At 38.5% G+C, this 20,691-nt stretch overlaps 2 protein-coding genes across 20 annotated transcripts in view; one reads left to right on the top strand and one right to left on the bottom strand.

The window, feature by feature from the left end:
• The first annotated feature begins 878 nt into the window (after nucleotides 1–878).
• On the top strand, nucleotides 879–12,691 carry LOC148870213 (putative serine/threonine-protein kinase PBL7). 4 transcript variants are annotated; one of them, XR_016107440.1, is made up of 6 exons: nucleotides 1,067–1,253; nucleotides 2,470–2,660; nucleotides 2,832–3,021; nucleotides 3,136–3,527; nucleotides 9,987–10,165; nucleotides 11,942–12,691. XR_016107440.1 is itself a non-coding variant. In XM_088970866.1 (5 exons), the coding sequence occupies exons 1-5, from the start codon at nucleotides 1,169–1,171 to the stop codon at nucleotides 12,263–12,265; spliced, it is 1,182 nt and encodes a 393-aa protein (XP_088826992.1). In that variant the 5' UTR covers nucleotides 879–1,168; the 3' UTR covers nucleotides 12,266–12,691. The 4 variants fall into 4 exon arrangements, 1 of the variants encoding a protein (XP_088826992.1); XR_016107441.1 differs by lacking the exon at nucleotides 9,987–10,165 and adding an exon at nucleotides 7,096–7,175; XR_016107442.1 differs by lacking the exons at nucleotides 9,987–10,165; nucleotides 11,942–12,691 and adding exons at nucleotides 7,096–7,175; nucleotides 8,079–8,140.
• Nucleotides 12,692–14,332: 1,641 nt separating this feature from the next.
• LOC148870212 (uncharacterized) overlaps nucleotides 14,333–20,691 on the bottom strand; it is a 37,332-nt gene continuing 30,973 nt past the window's right edge. For 3 of the 16 annotated variants that reach the window (XM_088970859.1, XM_088970857.1, XM_088970858.1), the window contains one exon: nucleotides 19,346–20,229. In XM_088970859.1, the coding sequence (XP_088826985.1) occupies nucleotides 19,480–20,229 (750 nt within the window). In that variant the 3' untranslated portion in view covers nucleotides 19,346–19,479. Of the gene's footprint in view, nucleotides 14,864–15,327; nucleotides 15,821–16,011; nucleotides 16,116–19,343; nucleotides 20,230–20,691 lie in introns of those variants that run through there. The other 13 variants (XM_088970863.1, XM_088970864.1, XM_088970860.1 and 10 more) reach the window with 10 other exon arrangements.

Raw genomic sequence — 20,691 nt, 5'->3', positions numbered from 1 at the left:
GGATCATCTCCCAACAAAATATGTTTTAACACCTTACACCATACATCTCATATACGATTGGACTTCTTTTCAATTTAATGGTGGGTTCCAGTTTTATAGTGATACATGCGGTGTCAGATCAAATTGGTAGGGCCCAGAATTTATAACATGCGTGTAGAATTTTATACCAATAAAACACTTTCAATACTGTCCCAACAGCTCATTGCAGTGGTATATTGAAAATATCTCCTATTACAGCCGTATATTAAGAATATATTTTTTTGTCATTCAGGAAGAGATGCTGCTGATGTAAGGCTACAATGAATGGTTGAAATATTATTGGTGAGACTGGATCTGTTCCTCGCACCTGGCGCCTCACACACATCCTATCATGTGTTGAAACATCTTCCCTACTTATTTGTTATTATTCAATGGAGATGTTTTCAATACACGATAGATGTGCATGTGAGGCATTCATTTGTGAGGAGCAAATCCCATCACATTATTGGCACCGTGTGTTAGTAGCTGATCCAAATTTATAACAACTAGCAGTCAGATTCCAGAACTGGAGATATACATTAAGTCGTGTTGGGATGCGCTTCCAATAGACCCATTCCAACATTCTTTCATCATATATCAACCATGAGATTGGGACTCACCAGCACATCCACACCATTAAGCTAGTTCAACCAGTTAGGACAGCTGGCAAAAGAAAGCACTAGCCACTATCTACAAAATTCCGCGACCACCTGATGCAGGATTGCAGATTATAATATGTTGGACCTTTTTATTTGCCACCTGGCCCGAATTAGCCACGCCATCCATCTACAAATTGCTAGCAACCGTCTAGGGTTGGCAAAGCCTCTTCAAGTTCTACCCAAAACAAAATTACGCGTTTTAAGTTTGGACGGAAAATGGCTTTTTCACCTTTTCAGGCATCAATAGGATCGCCGAACGATGTTCCGGAAATGCAAGCAAGAAATTCAAACAGAAAAGACCTATTTTCTAATTTAATAATATTAAATATCAAATGAAGCTGAGGAAATAAATAAATTCGGAGATAAATATAAATAGAGATCTCTGCTTCTCTCTCCTCTTTATGAAACACTCGCTTTCTTGCTCGCGTGTTTGGTTTGCCTTTGTTGGTTCTGTCTCTCACTAAAGCGTCTGCAAGTTGGGGGAGCGAGCCATGGGCTGGTTTCCCTGCTCTGGGAAATCAAACAAGAAATCTAAGAAGAAGAAGCCCGATGATCAGCAGATCCAATCCACTTCAGGTATTTCAGGAAATATTTTGAATATAAATTGAGAGAATTTAGAAATGTGTATAACAGTCGAGTTCACAGTCGTTTCTTTTCTTTTTTTTTTTTGTCAAAGATAGAATCACCCCACCTTTTCCCCTAAGTTTATATCATCCTTTTTCTCTGTGCTGGGTTTAATTTAATTGACCACAATCGGGTTCCTTGGATAATTTGCTGTGTACCAACTTAGGGTTTTGAATTGTTTTATGGATCTCCTCAGATTTGGGACGAAATGATTTGGGGAATTTTTTTTAGCAGAATTCTTGGTTTGATGGTTTCTACACTTCGAGTACATGTTTCGCTGTCAGCCTTTCTATTTGATTTTACTTTCTTATTTTATTTTATTTTCTCTGGGTTTCTCTAAGATTAGCTTAGACGTAGACCGTTTTTCTTTTTGGCCCTCTTATTGTGATCCTTATGGTGAAACCCATCTCTGCGTTTGTTAAGTAACTTTGGACTTATATATATTTTTCCTTTTTTTCAATTGAATTGATATGGATCGGCTTCTGATTCTCTTATCTCTATTCTGGGTTTCTACATGGTCATCCGTGTTTATTTGACTTAAACTTTTTATTCAAGTCAAATTAGGTTTCCTAAACAATAGATATTATTAACTCTCGTGTTAGTTGTGAACATCCAGTTTATTCTTCCTGGTTATAGAATCTGTTCTCTTTCTTTCTTCTCCGTTCCACGATTGTTTAGTAGGAAAACTGCTTCCAGTGGAGCTATATCTGTTGACTGTGACGATGATTGTCAAATGAAGGATTAACGAATAATAAATTAGCATGTCAGTGAGATGAACTTAGGATCTTTTAGAGTTCAATATCTGAAGGATACTTAATCTTATTGAAGCCAAGACAAATTAGCTTCTTGAAATGGATTAGTCTTTTACCAAGTGTAGAAGCTATTCCTGTTAATTTAAATGCTGGTGGACGGGATGTTTGTTTTGTTGCTACCTACGCGGATTTTTTTTTTTTGAAATTTTGATTGAAGAAATCCAACCTAAAAATTTTTCTAGAGTGTTCTGTTTGTCTTCTGTCTTTTCCTGTTATTTGTAAACTGCTGGTGATTTCTGCATTCTAGGATTTCCTCTTTTGCGGGAACCCAACTACTTTCTGCATGCTATATTATTCTTTTTGTTGCTCTTGTTATGATATTAAATGTTGGCCATTTTTCTTCTCTTTCTCTCCAGAGAAATTGAAGGTAAATCCATCATTGGATGTGAAGAAAGAGAGCTCCAAGGATGGGTCAGATCGCATAGCAGCACAAACTTTTACATTTCGTGAATTGGCAGCTGCAACGAAGAATTTCAGGGCAGATTGTCTTTTGGGTGAGGGAGGCTTTGGTAGAGTTTATAAAGGGCGATTGGAGAGCATTAATCAGGTGGGCTGAGTTTGTAAGTTTTTAACTGGTTCAATGAAATATTAAAAAAATTATAGCATTCTTTCACATTGTTCTGGAGTAATTATGTATCATGTCAACTCAGATTGTGATATTTGAACCTGAGTTGCAAGCATATGCTGACACTGAAGCTTTCATATTCTGTCTTTGTAGATTGTGGCTATCAAGCAACTTGATCGTAATGGTTTGCAAGGGAACAGGGAATTTCTTGTTGAAGTATTGATGTTGAGTCTACTTCACCATCCTAACCTGGTTAATCTAATTGGGTACTGTGCTGATGGAGATCAGAGGCTTTTGGTTTACGAGTATATGCCGTTGGGATCTTTGGAAGATCACCTACATGGTATAGATTGTACAGAATAAGTTTTACTTTTTAACTATTCTATTTGTCTTTTGCATTCATGCTTTTGCTACTTTTGTAACATAACTATTTGCTTTCATATGCTTGTTTCTCCAGACCTTCCACCTGATAAGAAACGACTCGATTGGAACACAAGGATGAAGATAGCTGCTGGTGCAGCTAAGGGCTTGGAGTATTTGCATGACAAAGCAAACCCCCCAGTTATCTACCGTGATTTAAAATGCTCGAATATTTTGCTTGGTGAGGGGTATCATCCAAAACTGTCTGATTTTGGCTTGGCTAAACTAGGCCCTGTCGGGGATAAGACCCATGTATCCACTAGGGTGATGGGAACATATGGGTACTGTGCTCCAGAGTATGCGATGACAGGTCAACTGACACTAAAATCCGATGTATATAGCTTTGGGGTTGTTCTTTTGGAAATTATCACCGGCAGGAAAGCAATTGACAATTCAAAAGCAGCTGGGGAACACAACCTTGTTGCATGGGTAAGAGATCCCATCTTTCTCTCTACCTTGGCATCTCTTTCATGTTAAGTAAGTACCAAGATATTTCTTTGTTGAAATATATCTCTGTGCTACTGGGTCAAGCACTTTATAGTTTTTGTTGTGTGAACCTCACTTTAAGGGAAAATCCAGGGTGAGACTCCCAGAATAAGTGCAGAATTACACTAGCAATGAGGTGGAATTGCAATCAAGATAGTGCAGAATCACAGTTAATAGAAAAGTGAATCCACCTAGTGAATCAAGCTACAGAGATTCATGGTGATAAACCCAGGAGAAATACCAAGACTCAGTGTCAAACCAAAAACAAAATACAGAGATACTGAAAATGAAATAAAGGGAGAAAAACAAAACACACAAAGATTTACTACATTCTTCAGCATATAGCCTATGTCCACGGGTGATGGCAGAGCATCCACTATAACAACAAATGGTGAAGATACAAAGATGAGCAGCTTCCTTTCACACCCATACACTCTCTTATGCAAAGCCTTTACAGGAAACCCTTGCTGCAAATACACCTAGACTTCCTCTTATTATGAATCTAATAAATCTCTTGCAATTTATCAATATACAACCTAGATTCAATGGCCAACCTGAACTCAACCCTTGGAGCGCTCTCTTCGAGTCTTTCTTGCACATGCAAGATGACTTCGGGTCCAGATATAAGAGGGTATTAATGATAAAAAAAGATACAAGAGGGTATTTGTCAGGAAAAAGACACCTTAGGAACATAAAACACTGGGTTAGATCTGCAATCTGTCAATGAATCAGGTCCATCCACATCCACCACAGATCTTAATGAAAATTTTTTCTTGGGTTTTTCTCCACAACTGTGGGTCGAAACTTGGAGTGGGCCACAACTAGGGGTGGATTCAAGCCGAGCCGAGCTGAATAGTACGAGGCTCGAGCTCGGCTCGCCAGGTAGTACAAGGCTCGAGCTTGGTTTGAGCTAGAACCTTGAGCTTGAGCTCAGCTCGAGTCAAGAACTCGTAAGCTTGAGCTCAGCTTGGCTTGGCTCGAGCTCGATTCGAGAAAAAATGTTTTATAAAAATAAAAAATTATATACATAACATTTTTAGTTAATATTTAAAAAATTATATATTCGAGCTCGGCTCATTTACTAATCGAGCCTGTAAATTGGGCGCGAAGCTCAGTTGAAACCGAGCCGAGCCAAGCTCGAGTAGCTAGTGAAGACCTCGGCTCATGGCCACCCCTAGCCACAACAAAGAATTCAAGGCACAACATAACAGTTCACATTGGGACCATTAATGTGGTGTAATGATGTGGTTCACATTGGGACCATTAATGTGGTGTAATGATGTGGGATGTATGAGAAGGAGTTGTAGCATGAGATTTAAAATGGCTACACTTAATGATAAGGTCCAATTTTGGAGGGGGGAGGGAGAGGGGGGGATTAGGCTTATTGCCTTGATATAGTTTATGCAATAAGCTGTAGGTGCATAGAAGATATGATGCCTGTTTGGCGCATGTGCACTATCTTATTTTCTAATTTTCTATAATGAGCTTATTAAAATACATTCACAGGTTATCTATTGATAGGAGAGAGGGGAATAGACAAGTTTAAAGTTTTGGGGTTTGAGTCTGGTGATTCCAGTTTTGTTCTGAAGTGAGATCAGATTTCATGAATCGTTAAATTTCAGCAGAACTAAAAATGATGGGAACATAAAGATGAAGTTACTCAAGTTAGGAAAGTCAGATCAACCCAAAGTGCTGATTTTACAAAACATGCTAAATTATAACTTTATTAACAGTTATGTTTATTATATATATATATATATATTGATCAGTAAAATCAATGAAAGATTTATTAATATAGAGAAAATTTACAAAGGAGAGCAGCCTCGGCTGCCTTTTGAAAAATAGAGAGCACCAAAGAGACAACCCCAGAAAAAACCTATTAGGATTACAACCAAGCCCAGAAAATCTGATCTCTTCTAACCCCTTGTTTTGCTAGTTGATCTGCTAGACTTGGAACCCACCGGATTAGAGTTTGCATATCTTTTGACAGGCTTCTGAATTTTTTAATTTCATTTCTGAACCAGCAAGGGCTCTTTTCCTCTCCTCTCAACCAGCTTAAGATCACTTTAGAGTCCCCTTCAATTATTGATTTCTGAATTCCTAACTCCCCTGCCTTTTGTAAACCATACGGAACTGCCTCCAGCTCAGCTCTTATGGAGTTCCCTTCCCAAAGTTTATATCTTGGTTATATATTTTTTCACTATCAAGTTTATATATTTTGGAATTTTTGTTTGAAATTCAATTATAATATTATACTGCAGTATTAATCTTTACACTTTTGTGATCCATATATGATATCTAGGGCCATGCTTTTCACCTTCCCTTTTCTGAACATAGTAACATATTCCTTTCTTAACTAGAATTACAATGCATTTGATTCTGCAATAACTCATCCATTACTTCTGCTTGATGGTTATACTGTCAAAGTAATGCTAAGGTCGACACATCAAGAAATAGAGATTAGTGAACCAACCCCACAATAAGATGGAAGGGCATGAACTATAATAGGCCTTCTAAAAACTGATAGACAGACAGACAGACAGACAGATATAGATATAGATATAGATATAGATATAGATATAGATATAGATGGAGGGAGGGAGGAACTCTAGTGGTCCTTGTTGATGACAAGGTCACAACATTTCAAATCATGATGGTATCAACTGTGTTGTACATATTAAAAACCCACATGGTCCATAACCAATAGGATGTAAGGGGATTGAAGATGGGAAGAGGAGAGGGGTGGTCAAGAATCTTCTGAGTATTGCTGTAGGGAACAAAACTGGGATCTTTTGTTAGAGTAAGAAGGTGAAGCTGTTATGGAGTTGTATCCCATTTGCAATTTGTTGGAACATCTGGAAGGAGAGGAACAGAAGGACTTTTGAAGACAAAGCTTGCAGCATGGAGAAGATGGTTGCGGCTGTGGGCAGAACAGTGGCAGAATGGGTATTGATTCTTCCAGAACTCAGTTAGATAGAAAAGGAGGATTTTGGAAGTAGGTTAGGGAGGTCCTGGGTTATCAGATATGTAATGTGGAGCTTGTTATTTAGTCTGAAAGTTGGTCTTGTACCCGGGTGATGACTTATCACCCTCATTTGTAACTTCTTTTCTTTTAACAAGATCTTTTTATTTACTTGTCAAAAAAAAAAAAACAATAGGCCACCCTTATGAAGATAATCATTCCTTGCAAAAATTCTTGACATCATGGAGACATGGATCTTATCCCTCTTTCTAGAAGGAGAGAAGAAAGGTCAAAACAAGGTATTAGTATCGGGTGGTGCTGCCCAGGATGACCCAAATAATGAGAAAAAAAATACATTGATAAAAAATGTTGAGAATCTAAATTCTAGTAATATAAGTAGGAGATTAGCAAATGATTTATGGTTTCGAAATTTGCACTGCATAGAGCACATAAGAGGAGGAAATCACCAAGTAGGCCATCTCTGTTGTAAAATTTCTTAGGTATTTACTTTTAGATGTATTATCTCTGAAAAAAATGCTCTGATTGTAGGTGGTGTAAGGCCTAACCAAATAGCTTTATGAGGGAAACCCGGAGCCTATGGGATTGATGGAGATCGAGCATCAAAGGAGGTATACAATAAAGAATCATTAGGGTCCATAATCCACAACCTGCTATTAGTTAATGACAAGGCATTAACTAATTCATAAATCCAACAAGTGCCTCCTAAAACCAAGAAATCAAGAAAGGCCAACTGAAGAGACCACCTAATCAAATGGGAAGTGGTTATGGAAATGGCCTTTAGAGGGAGAATTTGTGGCACAAGGTGGTGGGCAGCAATATTCATGGGAGGTTAGAGAATGGCTGGGATGCTGGTGTATCATGTCAGACTACTTTGGCAGCACCTTGGAAAGCAACCCATAGCTTTCACCATCAGTTCCTCAGGTTTGTCAGTTATGACGCTTGTTCAGGGACCCAAATCCGGTTTTGGAAAGACTCGTGGTTCGGTGACTGGACTTTAAGGGACTTGTTTCCTTCTTTGTATTCCCTTTCCTTGTATAAAAATGAGATAATCTCAAAGTTTTTAATACCTCCTATTTTGCCTTCGGTTTATAATCGGGATTTTGGGTTTCAAAGGGGTTTGAGGGATGAAGATATCTTATTCTCGATAAAGGTGCCTAGAGTCTTCCAAACCAGATAGAAGAGTTTGGTGTCCAAGTTATAAAGGTTTATTTTCTTGTGCCTCTTTTTTTTCTTGCTCTTTGCCAATCCCCTACCCCTCTTTCTTTTCTTGTTAAGGAAGTTTGGTGTCAGCCACTCCCCCCAAAATTAAGTTTTTTATTTTTTTATTTTTGTTGGGAAGTGGCTTATGAGAAGATTGGCACTCTGGACTACCTGCAAAAGAAAAGGCCTTTCTTGTGTATTTCCCCGAACTGGTGCATTCTTTGCAAATCCAATGGTGAATCTTGTTATCATTTACTAATTTCCTGTTCCATTGCTACAGACATTTGGAATTGATTTTTCTCTCTGTTTAGGTGTAAGTGGAACATGCCAAGGGAGATTAAGTTACTGTTTGACCTGCTGCCTTTGCTTGGCCAAAAAGAAGGGGAAGAATAATGTGGAGGTGTACTAGAGCAGTCATGATTTGGACCCTATGGGAAGAATGAAATGCAATAATCTTTCAAGAGGAGAGAAGCAAACAACAGATTTTGGATTGTGTAATGACCAGGGTTTATACATTGGCTACTAACTCTGGATTTGTTTAGACAGTTCTCCTTTGATGATATTTGGAGGAATTGGCTTTCTTGCATCTAGTTCAGTGCAGAAGATCAAAACAAGGCCAGGCACCTCCTCTTGAAGGTTTTCTGAAATTAAACTTCGATGGGAGAAATCAAGGCAACCAAGGTCCTTTTGGAATTGGAGGAGTCATAAGAAATAAAGAAAGGATCATACTAGCACTTTATTCAGGACCGGTGGGGATTGGAGAGTCTTTAAAGGCTGAACTTTTGCATTCTTACAGGGTGTTCAGATTACAAAAGACTTGAACTTGGAGAACCTGGTAATTGAAGGGGACTCCAAGGTGGTGGTAGCTTGGCTAAGAGACCCGGACTCATTGATTTGGTGTTATAGAAATGAAATGGAGAAATTTTAGTGGTTAACACAGCAGATGAATCTAAGTATACGGTGGGTGGTGAGGGGGGCTAATGCATTGGCTGATTCATTAGCTAAGCAAGGGGTAATTAGGGATCAGTCGTATTGGGCACAATTGTAACTCTGTACTATCTCTGTTCTAACTGTGAGGCTGCATCTTGCGGCCTCCCTTTGGGATGCTTGTAACAATGTCTATCATTATGGTTTTCAATGAAATTTAATGATCTTTTACTTATAAAAAAATAAAATAATAATAAGTCGTCTCAGGAATTGCCCCTTTATACTAGATCACATTTGATAAATCTTGATAAAGAGCCAACAATAGCCAAAACAGCCTTCCAAAACATTGCCAACTATACATCTTATTCCTTAGGACTCATCCAATAGATGCTTTTAATTTGAGAATACCAGTTTGTCAGAATCCAAAGGAATTTCCAAAGCCACTTTTTTGAAGAGAGAATTATTCCTATTTCCTAGGCATCAACCTCCCAATCCTTACCCCCCTCGCCCACAACTACTTTCCTATTCTCTATTTCCCAAGTAATCAAGCAGTCCTTTGTATTCCCATGTTCTCAAAGAAAGCTCATTGTTCTTTTCAATCTTTTTATAGAAATGTTTCTGCCTCCAAGGATATTGTAATTTCTGTTCCAAGTATCATTCTTAGTGAATCTTTCAAGGATAAGGTTCCCAAGGAACAAAAGTTGGGGTTTCCTTGTAAAGGACGACCAAGGTAGTTCATGAGCCATGGTGAAGCTGAATGGTCTAAAATAGTGGTGAAGGGGAGAACTAAAACAGCACAAGGCTGACTATTGGTGTGCCTTTTATACCATCATCAACAGACCAGAAAGTATTTATTAAGTAAGAAAAGTCAATCAAGTAATGTCCCCAAGGGAGAAAACTGGACGTAAAGGCTCAACCACCCACATCCCTTAGAAATTTCTCACAGGCTTGCCCAGGGAAACAGACCCTTGCAAGATAGTCTTCTAGATCTTTTACCTTCTCTTCTAACCCAACTAGACAAGGTGCTAATGGTCCTATACAATCACCAATTACCACTTTAGAGTATCCCTCCACCTCTAGATTGGACTTTGGAGTAGTCTGGCTGTGGCAAGAAACTCAGGCACAGTCTTTGAAGTGGCATTCGTTCAGTTTTGATGAATCTGTATCATCTATCGAGGTTGAATAGGCCATCAATGCTTCTTCATCATGGGTTTCTAAAGAATTTTCCTACCTTGATGTTCCTGGATTCCCAGTATAGCAGCATCTGAGTTTGATTTTTTTTTTTTTTTCAGGGGAAGAAACTGCTCTTGTGGTCAAGGATGAAGCCACATTGGCAGGACCCCTGATGGCATCTGTGTGCTGAAACATGGAATCCCAACTAGTCTTAAACTTCAAGGAACACAATACAAAATGCTAAGCACCAAGCTTGGAAAAAAAATTGCAATATGAATTGGGAACAAGATCTTCAAAGGTACCAACACATTATGAAGATGTTCAATAACATATTTGTGCTGTCATCCAAGGTTTGCCACTTGGAGAGTTGGAGAATTTCAAAGTTCAACTGCAAACAAAATTAATTTGGAAAATCCAAAAGGTGTGGGCTCAGAAATTTATCCCATGGGATACCCTATTAAAATGGTGTATGGTTCACATAGTGCATATACGGCAATTGGGACCTTGACCTGAACTTCTACCTTATATGTTTGGATGGTGACAGGCGAGAAAAAAAAATGCTGCCTTGGTATTCTACTCAATAAGCCTAAATATGATGCATTGTGAGAATTCACCTTGCTAATTTTGTATGCATTCCCATCAATTGTTAAACACTTGGTTTCATATGAAATGCATAGTTATAGTTGTCGAGGCATTGCTTAGATGATTAGTTACCCTTGGCTGGGCATCTTACCTGAATGTCTTGACTTGTAGCAAAAAGGTGCTTGCTTAGGTGACAAAAATCACAAGGCTAGCACCTTATTAATAATATCATCATCATTTCTACATATATGTCTATCTATACATTCTTTTTTTTTTGTTTTTTTTGATTGGTGTGTTAATTTTACTTTGTTTTAAAGTTTTAATATTGAAATATAAAAGATCCAAGGGTTTTGAGAGGGGGGAAAGTTGGTCAATGGGATTTTGGTTCCCATTGACCAAGAATCCCATGTTCTTTTTTCAGATTTATGTGGGGACCAGGGAAAGTTTATTTTCCTGGGTACCACTTACCCGGGTAAGTGATATCCATCTCCCAAGTGAGTAAATAACTTTCCCACGTAGGGAGGAAGTTGCCAACACTTGAATGGGACACAAATACCCTTTTTAATAATGGAATTTTATGGCTAAAATGGTCATTGCCTTATTTACATGAGAAATAAAAGAACATGGGTAAATGCACTTACCCAGTAACTGCATTTACCTGGGTAAATAATTTATCGAAAAGCGAACGAGGCCTCTAAATAAAACAGCGGTCAACCACTTTTTTTTCCTTTCTTTTTACTTGTTCTCTATTGTAAATTTTTATTACATAAATTTATAGCCTTATTTAGTTGCTAACTTGATATGAATTTGTTCTATTAAATATTTTATTATATTAGTATTACTTTTGAAAAATATTGAAATCAATATATTTCAAATACCATTGTCACTATGACTTGCATGTTCTGAGAGGAAATTTAATGTTCTTAATAAAGAGAATTGCTATTTTTTCAATTAATATATATGCTGGATGGTATATAAAACTAGGGAAAAAAACCAGAATTGCTTAGATGCCTTACAACTTTTAAGAAGCATTTTTTTTTAACCAAAAGCCTCAAACATTTTTTTCAAAACCGGACTGGACTGGAAAAACTGGGAACCAGTCACCTGGCCGGTTCTGTTTTCCTCCAAAACCGCTTTTCCCCCCAAAACCATTGATTTTGGTCAGCAAACCGCTGAACCGGCCGGTTAACCATTCGAACGGTTTTGACCGCTTTCCAATTTTTTAATTTTTTTGTCAGAACGGGCCAGCCGTTCGGGTTGAACAGTTGGACCGTTCAAACTGGTAACCGGACCCCTGACCCGTTCAGTCACCGGTTTGTTTTTAAAAACCATGGCCTCAAAACAAGCGTCAATTGACTTTCTAATAGTCCCTTATGCAGGCGCTAAATAAAGATAAAAAGTAAGAGTTTGTTTTTTCTTTTTTTTTAATCCATAATCTAATCTATTCACTTTGATGGTTATTTGTAAATTATCCATCTGGGTTTGGGTGCAGGCAAGGCCATTGTTCAAAGACCGGAGGAAGTTTTCACAGATGGCAGATCCGATGCTCCAGGGTCAATATCCTGTGAGGGGCTTGTACCAGGCGCTTGCTGTTGCTGCAATGTGTGTTCAGGAACAGCCCACCATGCGGCCCCTTATAGCAGATGTGGTCACTGCTCTGACTTACCTTGCTTCACAAACGTATGACCCTGATACCCAGCCAGTCCAAAGTTCCAGAATGTACCCCTCCACTCCTCCTCGAACCAAAAGAGATGGTGATAAGCGACTTAACGGTGGTAATGGGTATGAGAGAGACCAAGGTAGAGGATTAAAATGAGAGAAGCTCCTTTGTTGGTGAGATTCATGAATGTGATTGCACTGCTGTCAAGCCTGCCAGTAGCCTGCCATGGGAAAGAAAGCATTTGATTTTGATGGTTTATCTCATGAGAATGATTTTACATTGATGGTCGATCGAATGGGATGGAGGCGGCATGGAGCTCACTGATAAGCTATCATTCTTTGTTGCACTTCTGCACATATGGTATACCTGCTTATCAAATTTTGTATCGCTCTAGTCTAGATAACAGGTGTACACCAACCCCCTCGCCTTGTTCAATGTCACAGGAAATTTGCGTTTTTTCCTCCTATTTTTTCCCTTCTTTTCGGTGTACATGTGAGATTTGGTCCTTGTATCTATTACTATATATGTACTTTCTCTAGCCATTTGTCACTTTTATACAGGTTTTTCGGCATTTTCGTTCAATTTTCCATGCGTAGAGAGGCTCACCATTTGTTCTCCTAATGCACTTATTTTCGTCATTAAATTGGTTTTAACGTCTAAACATTATAAAGATGTGGATTATATTGCATCACCCGTATGAGATTTAGATATAATCTACATCTAAAATTGTGTTGCTAACCAGTATCACCAATTGAAGGGCGATACCTTTTATCTTTCTATTCACTCTTTCACGCTATTTGATGTCACACACGTCCCCCATCAACCACCGCTGGATTTGCCTAAAAAGCACACGCACACGCACCAGAGGCAGGCCCATTGGCCATTGTGACAAAAGTAACAGTTTCTTGACAATTACAGTGCCTATCTGAACTTTGTCAATATCTGTTTATCGGCCACAACTAATTTATAATAGCTAATACCGCTATTGGGATGCGTATTGCCTAGTCGTAACCTCAAATTTCATTGGAAAGTGCAATTAGTTCCTATTTTGAGGGATAGCAAATTAGCAATTAATGCAAGTTTACAAAAGGTAATACGAGATTTAGAACAAATTGAGGGCAAAATCTATGATGCATCAACTGCACAATTCAACAAGGATGTGAACCAATGATAATGATACGTCACGACTGACATTTTAACATTGTTGAAGTTCTGATGGTATGTACACCCACCTTGTGAGATGTGAATGAATGAAAAGTAGACTATGTAATAGTTGAAATTTTGATTTAACAATAAGCAAAATATCAGTGAATATACCATAGTTAGACTTAAACTGAGAAATAATAAAGGCGAAATTTGAGAAACTCCGCATCTGCTAAAACGTGTACAACCACTCAGGCTTAGTTTGGATGGAATACAAATGCAAATATGTACAGAGCAAATACAAACAAAATAATACAAAATACAAGATTTTGCACTGTACATATTTGCATTTGTACTCCTTCCAGACTGAACCTCATGCAAACAAATTGGCGATCCATAGATATACCCTTTCTTGATTGGGATGTGTATCCCGTCCCCTTTCACATGTCTTACAATCGTAGTTCTGGCAGAAGGTAATGTGCTATTTATTTAATGATAAAAGTAACAATTAACAAACCAACTAAAGGAGCAAACTTATAATAAGAGTTTTGAAACATTTTTTTTTAATATATGCTTCATTCGGTGCACATACAAATGTGCAAGATTCATTATGAAAATGGGTTCACTTGTATTTTATTTGCACTGAACATATTTGTATTTGCACTCTTTGCAAATAGAGTTTTAGGCTCAGTTTGGAAATAGTACAAATACATACAAAATAGTACAAAATATAAGGTTTTGCACTCTATATATTTGTATTTGTATTTGGAAGTACAATACAAATATGTAGGGTGTATTTTGTATGTATTCGTACTCTTTTCCAAACTGAGCTTTAGGTCTAATCAATAACATCATAGATTCATAGCTAGGATGGGTAAACATGACCTTGAAGTAGCCAACTAATTCATAACACTTTTCACTGATTATTGTTTTGCTTTTTTTTTTTTTGAAATAAAAGTTCAAATAATATCAAAATTAGAGAACTAAAATCTAAATTCTAGGATAGCGCAGATTCCAAAATCAAGGAAATAGGAAATATCTATCCAAGTATACCAATGGAAAAAAGAAAAAATGAGAATCTACACAAGGTATAATAACTATTCAGATTTTTTTTCTTTTAATTTCTAAAAGAAAAAAATAATTAAGTCTAAGAAAATAAAGAGTAACAAAGTAGTCATCCATGACTAACCTCAAGCTTTTCCTTCACTTCTTCCTAACCTGATATTAATAATTACTGAACAGCATAAAATGGATTTCCATGTATAATGAATTACAAACAAGGACTATTTCTATGAAGCTTTTCAAGTTGACATTGATACCGTGATATGATAAAGTGATACCTCTCATGCTCAAAACAGCCATCTTCTATTTATATAGGCAGAGGCTTATGGGCAACAAACTTATCTTGTTCATAGATACAAGCATTTCACCTTGGGGGAAGGAGCAAACAGCTTTTAGCATTCGTATAGCACTCAATCATCCATCATTTATGTTATTATTGCTATTCTTGGTTGCCATTCATCACTTTCTGCAGTTTGCTCCGTGCCAGTTCACTGGAGTTCCATTGGTCTAATCAAACGCTACTTGCTTTTCCCTGTCACTTTAAGGGAACTAAACATAAAAATGTAAGAGCGACAGAAGAATCCTTTAATATTGCAATTTATTGTACCAAGTTATCAATGCAATGCTAGACAACAAGGCATTTTCTCTAGGAAACACTTTTATATCTTGCATAGTTGAACGCCCAACAAATTCAAGTCATCCGCCTCATCATAGGTTTACATTATGTTGTATTTTATCTTGGCTTTACAATATAGTATGCATATCATTGTGCTATTTATTACTAATTTTTTTGTATTCTTGGTACAATACTTCCTTACCTGGATCCAATGTGCTGTTGCTTTGCTTATTTGTTTGGATAATTGAGTTGTAATACACACAAACGCAATTGCAGCTTTGCTGAATGGCAGTGATTAATTGTGTACGAAATATTGAAATTTATGACCAAAAGTGATATTACCTCATGAAATTAATGATGTGATGTTTCTTGACATGTAAATTATTCCAATATGAATGATAAGAAATTGAAAACGTGGCACATGTTATCATGAATCATATTTAATACATTCTTGTTCATCAAAAACCACCACCTAAGTCACCTAGGCACCTGCCTAAGCACTTATCCCCTTCCTGCCTCGATAACCATGGCTTGTACAAAGTTTATACAGAATTATCCATTTGAAAGGTTGAATCTATTTGAAATTTGGAACAGCTAACACAGTTTTTATTTTCAATCAAACATTATAGGTTGAAAAGTGAGAACGTCCCTTGCCCATTACTTGCACAAACACTAGGGTGAATAACTAAATATTGGATAGTTGATGTCTCCAAAGGGAATAGTCAGTCCAAATTAATAGTAAGTATTACTTAGGGCTATCATGTCAGTCACCAAATTTAAATGAGATTCTATAATAAAGGCTTACCTTGTTCCGGTCACGCCAACCAATTCGAAATGACCTAGAAAGCAAGCTCTTTTTTCTTGGGGGCAAGTTTTGTATGGGCTCCTGACTAATACATAATAGTGAAGAGTCAGCATGAGCAGACTAAGAAATCAAACAACCTTCAAAAGAGGTAACAATATTGAAAACACTAACATATGGTGATGATAGAGAGATCAGAAAACCAACACCAATATCAAGTGTGTACATGGAGTACGAACCTGAACAAGATAATTTGAGATTCAAGGAATTAGCTTGTACCTTGGAGAAGGTTGTATTTGCAAGGTAGTCTCCAGCATTGTTTCTGCCATAATAACCCTCTTCTCCATTTGTGCAAGTGAATCCATAGCTACATCATATTTTTCCTGACATAAAATCATTATATCATCTACAAATTCTAAGTGAGCTACCACAATCCTATCTCTCCCCACTGATAATGTGAGACAATGAAGATTCTCAGAGAACAAGACATTGGTGTGGTCCAGGTCGATGTGAGGCAGGAAGAAAGTTTGAACGAGAGGCTGAAGGTTTTGGAGGCATGTCTCGTTGGTAGGTTGGTGGGCTCCAAGTTGGAGAGGGAGACGGTTGAAGCCTGGGCAAAGCTTGAATGGGGCAAGTAAAGAGTTGTGGGTGTTAGAAATTTGGATGGGGGCTTGCTTCTGTTTATGTTCCAGAATAGAGATGTTGTGGCTTGGGATTTGGAGTCAGAGAAGAAGACAAGGGAATGTGGCCTAAGGTTAGGTTGGTGGTTTCCAGTGGCAGGGGCGATTCTTAATGGAAGGAGAAAAAGAGAAGTGTGGATTGGAGTGCTGGGAATTCCCCTTCATGCTTGGGGACCATTGACCTTCAAAAATATTGGAGACAGGTGGGGAAAGTTCTTGAGCTTCAATGATAGAAACAGGACTTGGGAAAAGATGGATTTTGTGAGAATTCTTGTGGAAGTGGAAGACTTTGATGTGGAGTTACATTTTGTAGCGGAAACTTACAATCTGTAATTATTTTTGGAAGGAGAAAACCAAATGTTCTGGAGGGCGGTGAGGAGTTATGTCATTCTTGTGTGCAGTTTGGAGATTAGGAAGGAGGAAGAGGTTCTTCCAGTTAGTGCAATTTCAGTCCAGAAGATGAAGGGTCGTACAGAGGTTGAAGATGATGGGCAGGAAATATTGTTGGGGGGGGCTTAAAGGGTAATTTCGGCAGGAGGGAGGGGTGAGAGTAGTCGATCAAGACTACAATCAGTCTTGAATTTGAAAGAAAAAAGGAGAAATTTCAGAAGAAAAGAAGAAGAGAGGGAGAAAAGAAGAAGCACACGAAGGGATTTAGAAAAGAGAGAGAGGGTTGATCAATCGATCTGTCAACCCACTCTTAATATTTATATATGTTGACTAATTGTAAAAGGGCTGAATTACCCTTATTGCTTACATGGCAAATAAATTAATAATAAAGCTGAAATAACAAGCTGTAACAAAAAACTGAAATAACTACCAACACTGACATAACTAACAAAAGATATGCTATGCTGCCATACGAACACAGTGGGGACCACAGCAGTGGAGTCCACATCAGTGTTTTCTACACTTCCCCTCAAGTTGAGAATAGATATTTGTCATTCCCAACTTGCATAGGTCTGCCTCTAACTTCTTCCTTGGAACAGCCTTGGTGAGAAGATTTGCAAGCTGCATGCTGGAGGTGATATACGGGAGATACACTTCTTGAGACGAAACCCTTTCTCTGACAAAATGTCGGTCGACTTCGATATGCTTAGTTTTGCCATGCTGTACCGAATTATGAGCTATATTATAACAGCCTGATTATCACAATACAACATTAAGGGCTTCTCATAAGCAATACCCAACTCCTCAAATAATGACTTCGGCCATAGGATTTCAGCCACACCATTAGCCATAGATCTATGTTCAGCTTCAGAACTAGAACGAGAAACAACACTTTGTTTCTTACTCCTCCAGGAGACAATGTTACCTCCTACAAAGGCACAATATCCAGAGGTAGACCTTCTGTCATCAACACTCCCAGTCCAATCAGTATCTGTATAGACCTCTATCTTCATGTGATCATTATTCTTGAATAATATACCTCTACCTGGACATCTCTTCAAGTATGCTAATATTCTCTCAACTGCAAGGAGGTGAGTAGTTCTAGGAAAGTGCATATATTGACTGACAACGCTGACTACATAACTGATGTCCGGTTGTGTGAGACAAAGATAGAGGAGTTTTCCAACCAACCGTTGGAACATAGCTTTGTCTTCAAGAGGCTCTCCACCCTCTGCACTGATCTTGTGATTCTGTTCAATAGGTGTATCTGCAGGCTTAACACCCAACTTTCCAGTTTCTTCCAATAGATCTAGAACATACTTCCTTTGAGAAATAAAAATCCCATGTTTAGATCTAGCAACCTCAATACCCAACAAGTATCGTATCTCTCCCAGATCTTTCACCTCAAACTCTTGATGAAGGAGTTGTTTAAGAGACTCAATCTCACTGTTATCATTCCCTGTCACTACAATATCATCCACATATACAACAAGCAAAGTCAATGAGGAGTCCACTCTTTTAATGAACAATGTATGATCTGACTGGGCCTGTACATAGCTGAATTTTTCAAGGGCTTGTCTGAATCTATCAAACCAAGCTCTTGGGGATTGTTTTAGTCCATACGAGGCTTTATTCAACCGGAAAACCTTCTTACTTGTCTCTGCATCATAAAATCCAGGAGGTAACTGCATGTAGACTTCTCCCTATAAGTCTCCATTGAGGAAGGCATTTTTAACATCCATCTGGAACAAGGGCCAATAATAACTGGCTGCAAGGGATAGTAGAACTCGAATAGTGGTCATCTTTGCTACTGGAGCAAAAGTCTCCAAGTAGTCTATACCATAAGTCTGAGTAAATCCCTTTGCAATTAACCGGGCCTTATACCTTTCAATGGAACCATCAACATTATGTTTCACAGTAAATACCCATCTACATCCAACCGGTTTCTTTCCTTTAGGCCGGTCAACTAGCTCCCAAGTATTATTCCTCAGAAGGGCATCCATTTCAACCTTCATTGCATCTTTCCACTCAGGAACTGACAAGTCTTCCTGCACTATTCTAGGAATGGGAATATCAGCAATGGATGTGAGAAAGGACCTTTAAGAGGGGGACATGCGATCATAGGACAAAAACTGGGAAATGCAGTAAGTTGTGGATGTGGTGCAACGCTGTTTGCCTTTACGGATTGCAATGGGGAGGTCAAGGTCATCCAAAGGAGGTAAAGTAGCAATAGTGGAAGGTATCTCAGGGGGACCTTGATCTGATAAAGGGACTGTGGTACCTGGATCTGGATCCGCAGAAGGAACTGGGGCTGGCCTGTACTGCTGATGACCGAAATCAACCTACCTCCACCGCCTGTGATAGACTCTCAAATCCTGACACCTCTGATGAGTTAACCCCACTCTCAGTACTCTCCCCCTGAGGAGAAACCCTAGGGTAATAGGGTACCTCCTAAAGAAAGTAACATCCATCGAGACAAATCTCCTCCCAGAAGTAGGTTCATAGCAACAATAACTCTTTTGAGTTTGTGCATAACCGAGAAAAATGCATTTGGAGGCCTTAGGATCAAATTTGGAATGATGAGGTCCAAGAATCTGAACAAAGCAAGTGCAATGAAAGGTTTTAAGGGGAACAATAAACAATTCTTTATCGGGGTATAAAAGGGTAAAGGGAGGCTTCATGTCAAGAACCCGTGAAGGAACTCGATTAATGAGATACACTGTTGTAAGAATAGCATCGCCCAGAAATGGATAGGCACATTGGAGTTAAACATAATGCTTCTAGCCACCTCCAATATGTGCCTATTCTTCCTCTCAGGAACCCCATTCTGTTGTGGTGTATAAGGACAAGTACTCTGGTGAATAATCCCATGATCAAGCAGATAAGAGGCTAATGGCTTGGTAAAGTACTTTTTCACATTATCGGATCTGAAGATTTTGATTTTGACCCCAAACTGGGTTAAAATCATCTGATGAAAGATCTGGGTCAGAGCAGGAACCTCATCTCGAGAACGCATAAGGTAAACCCAAGAGAAATGGGTATAGTCATCAACAAACAACAAGAAATATCTGTATCCCCCCAAAGACGGGATGTGATATGGGCACCAAACATCGGTGTGCACAACATCAAAAGAATTACTACTTCTTTTATTACTCAAGGAATAAGATGTTCTACAATGCTTTGCAAGCTCACAACTCTCGCATCTCAAATTTGACATCTGAACAGACTCAAACAAATTTGGAAACAAACTCTTCAAAGACCGAAAGGATAAATGACCTAACCGATTATGCCAAAGCATAAATTGACTAACAGACTGAGAAAGAAAAGACTTCCTATCTTCACGATCTTCCCAATGAGAACTCTCTCCAAGCAGATAGATCCCATTCGTCTCACGGCCAGTCCCAATCACCTTCCTTGTCTCCAAGTCCTGAAAAATACATCGGTCAGGGAAAAAAGTTACTGAACAATTCTGATGTTTTGTAATACTACTAACTGAAAGCAAGTTAATATCAAGCTTAGGAACATGCAGAACTAAAGATAAGGAAATGATATTAGACAACTTGATGTCTCCCTTGCCAGAAATGGGAACAAGGGAACCATCAGCAATGAACACTTTATCTCTACTAGAAGATAAGTGATAGGTAGTGAACAGTGATGGCAAGCTAGTCATGTGGTCAGATGCACCTGAGTGTATTACCCAACAATGTTCAGTGTTACTTGGAGCTGAAGCATGGTAAGCTGAGGCCCGAGTACCTGAATGAGCAAAGGTTGATGTGGAAGGAGCTGATGATGGCTGAGATGATTGAGCTGAATTCCCAACTTCCTTTTCCAACTGAGTTAGGGCAGCCAGGACAGCAGCTAAGGTGTCTAGAGGTGTGCTTTTTGTGCA

Source organism: Nelumbo lutea, chromosome 2 (assembly GCF_056320005.1).
Source record: "Nelumbo lutea isolate HS-2025 chromosome 2, American lotus-T2T, whole genome shotgun sequence".
NCBI classification, from domain to species: Eukaryota; Viridiplantae; Streptophyta; class Magnoliopsida; order Proteales; family Nelumbonaceae; genus Nelumbo; species Nelumbo lutea.
This window is presented reverse-complemented; position numbering and strand designations above follow the sequence as displayed.

Excerpts from the sequence above, each read along its gene's own strand:
- LOC148870213 (XM_088970866.1), top strand. The coding sequence starts at position 1,169 with ATGGGCTGGTTTCCCTGCTCTGGGAAATCAAACAAGAAATCTAAGAAG. Across the intron at positions 3,022-3,135 it reads TTTGGAAGATCACCTACATG|ACCTTCCACCTGATAAGAAA; the intron begins GTATAGATTGTA and ends TTGTTTCTCCAG. Across the intron at positions 3,528-11,941 it reads AACACAACCTTGTTGCATGG|GCAAGGCCATTGTTCAAAGA; the intron begins GTAAGAGATCCC and ends GTTTGGGTGCAG.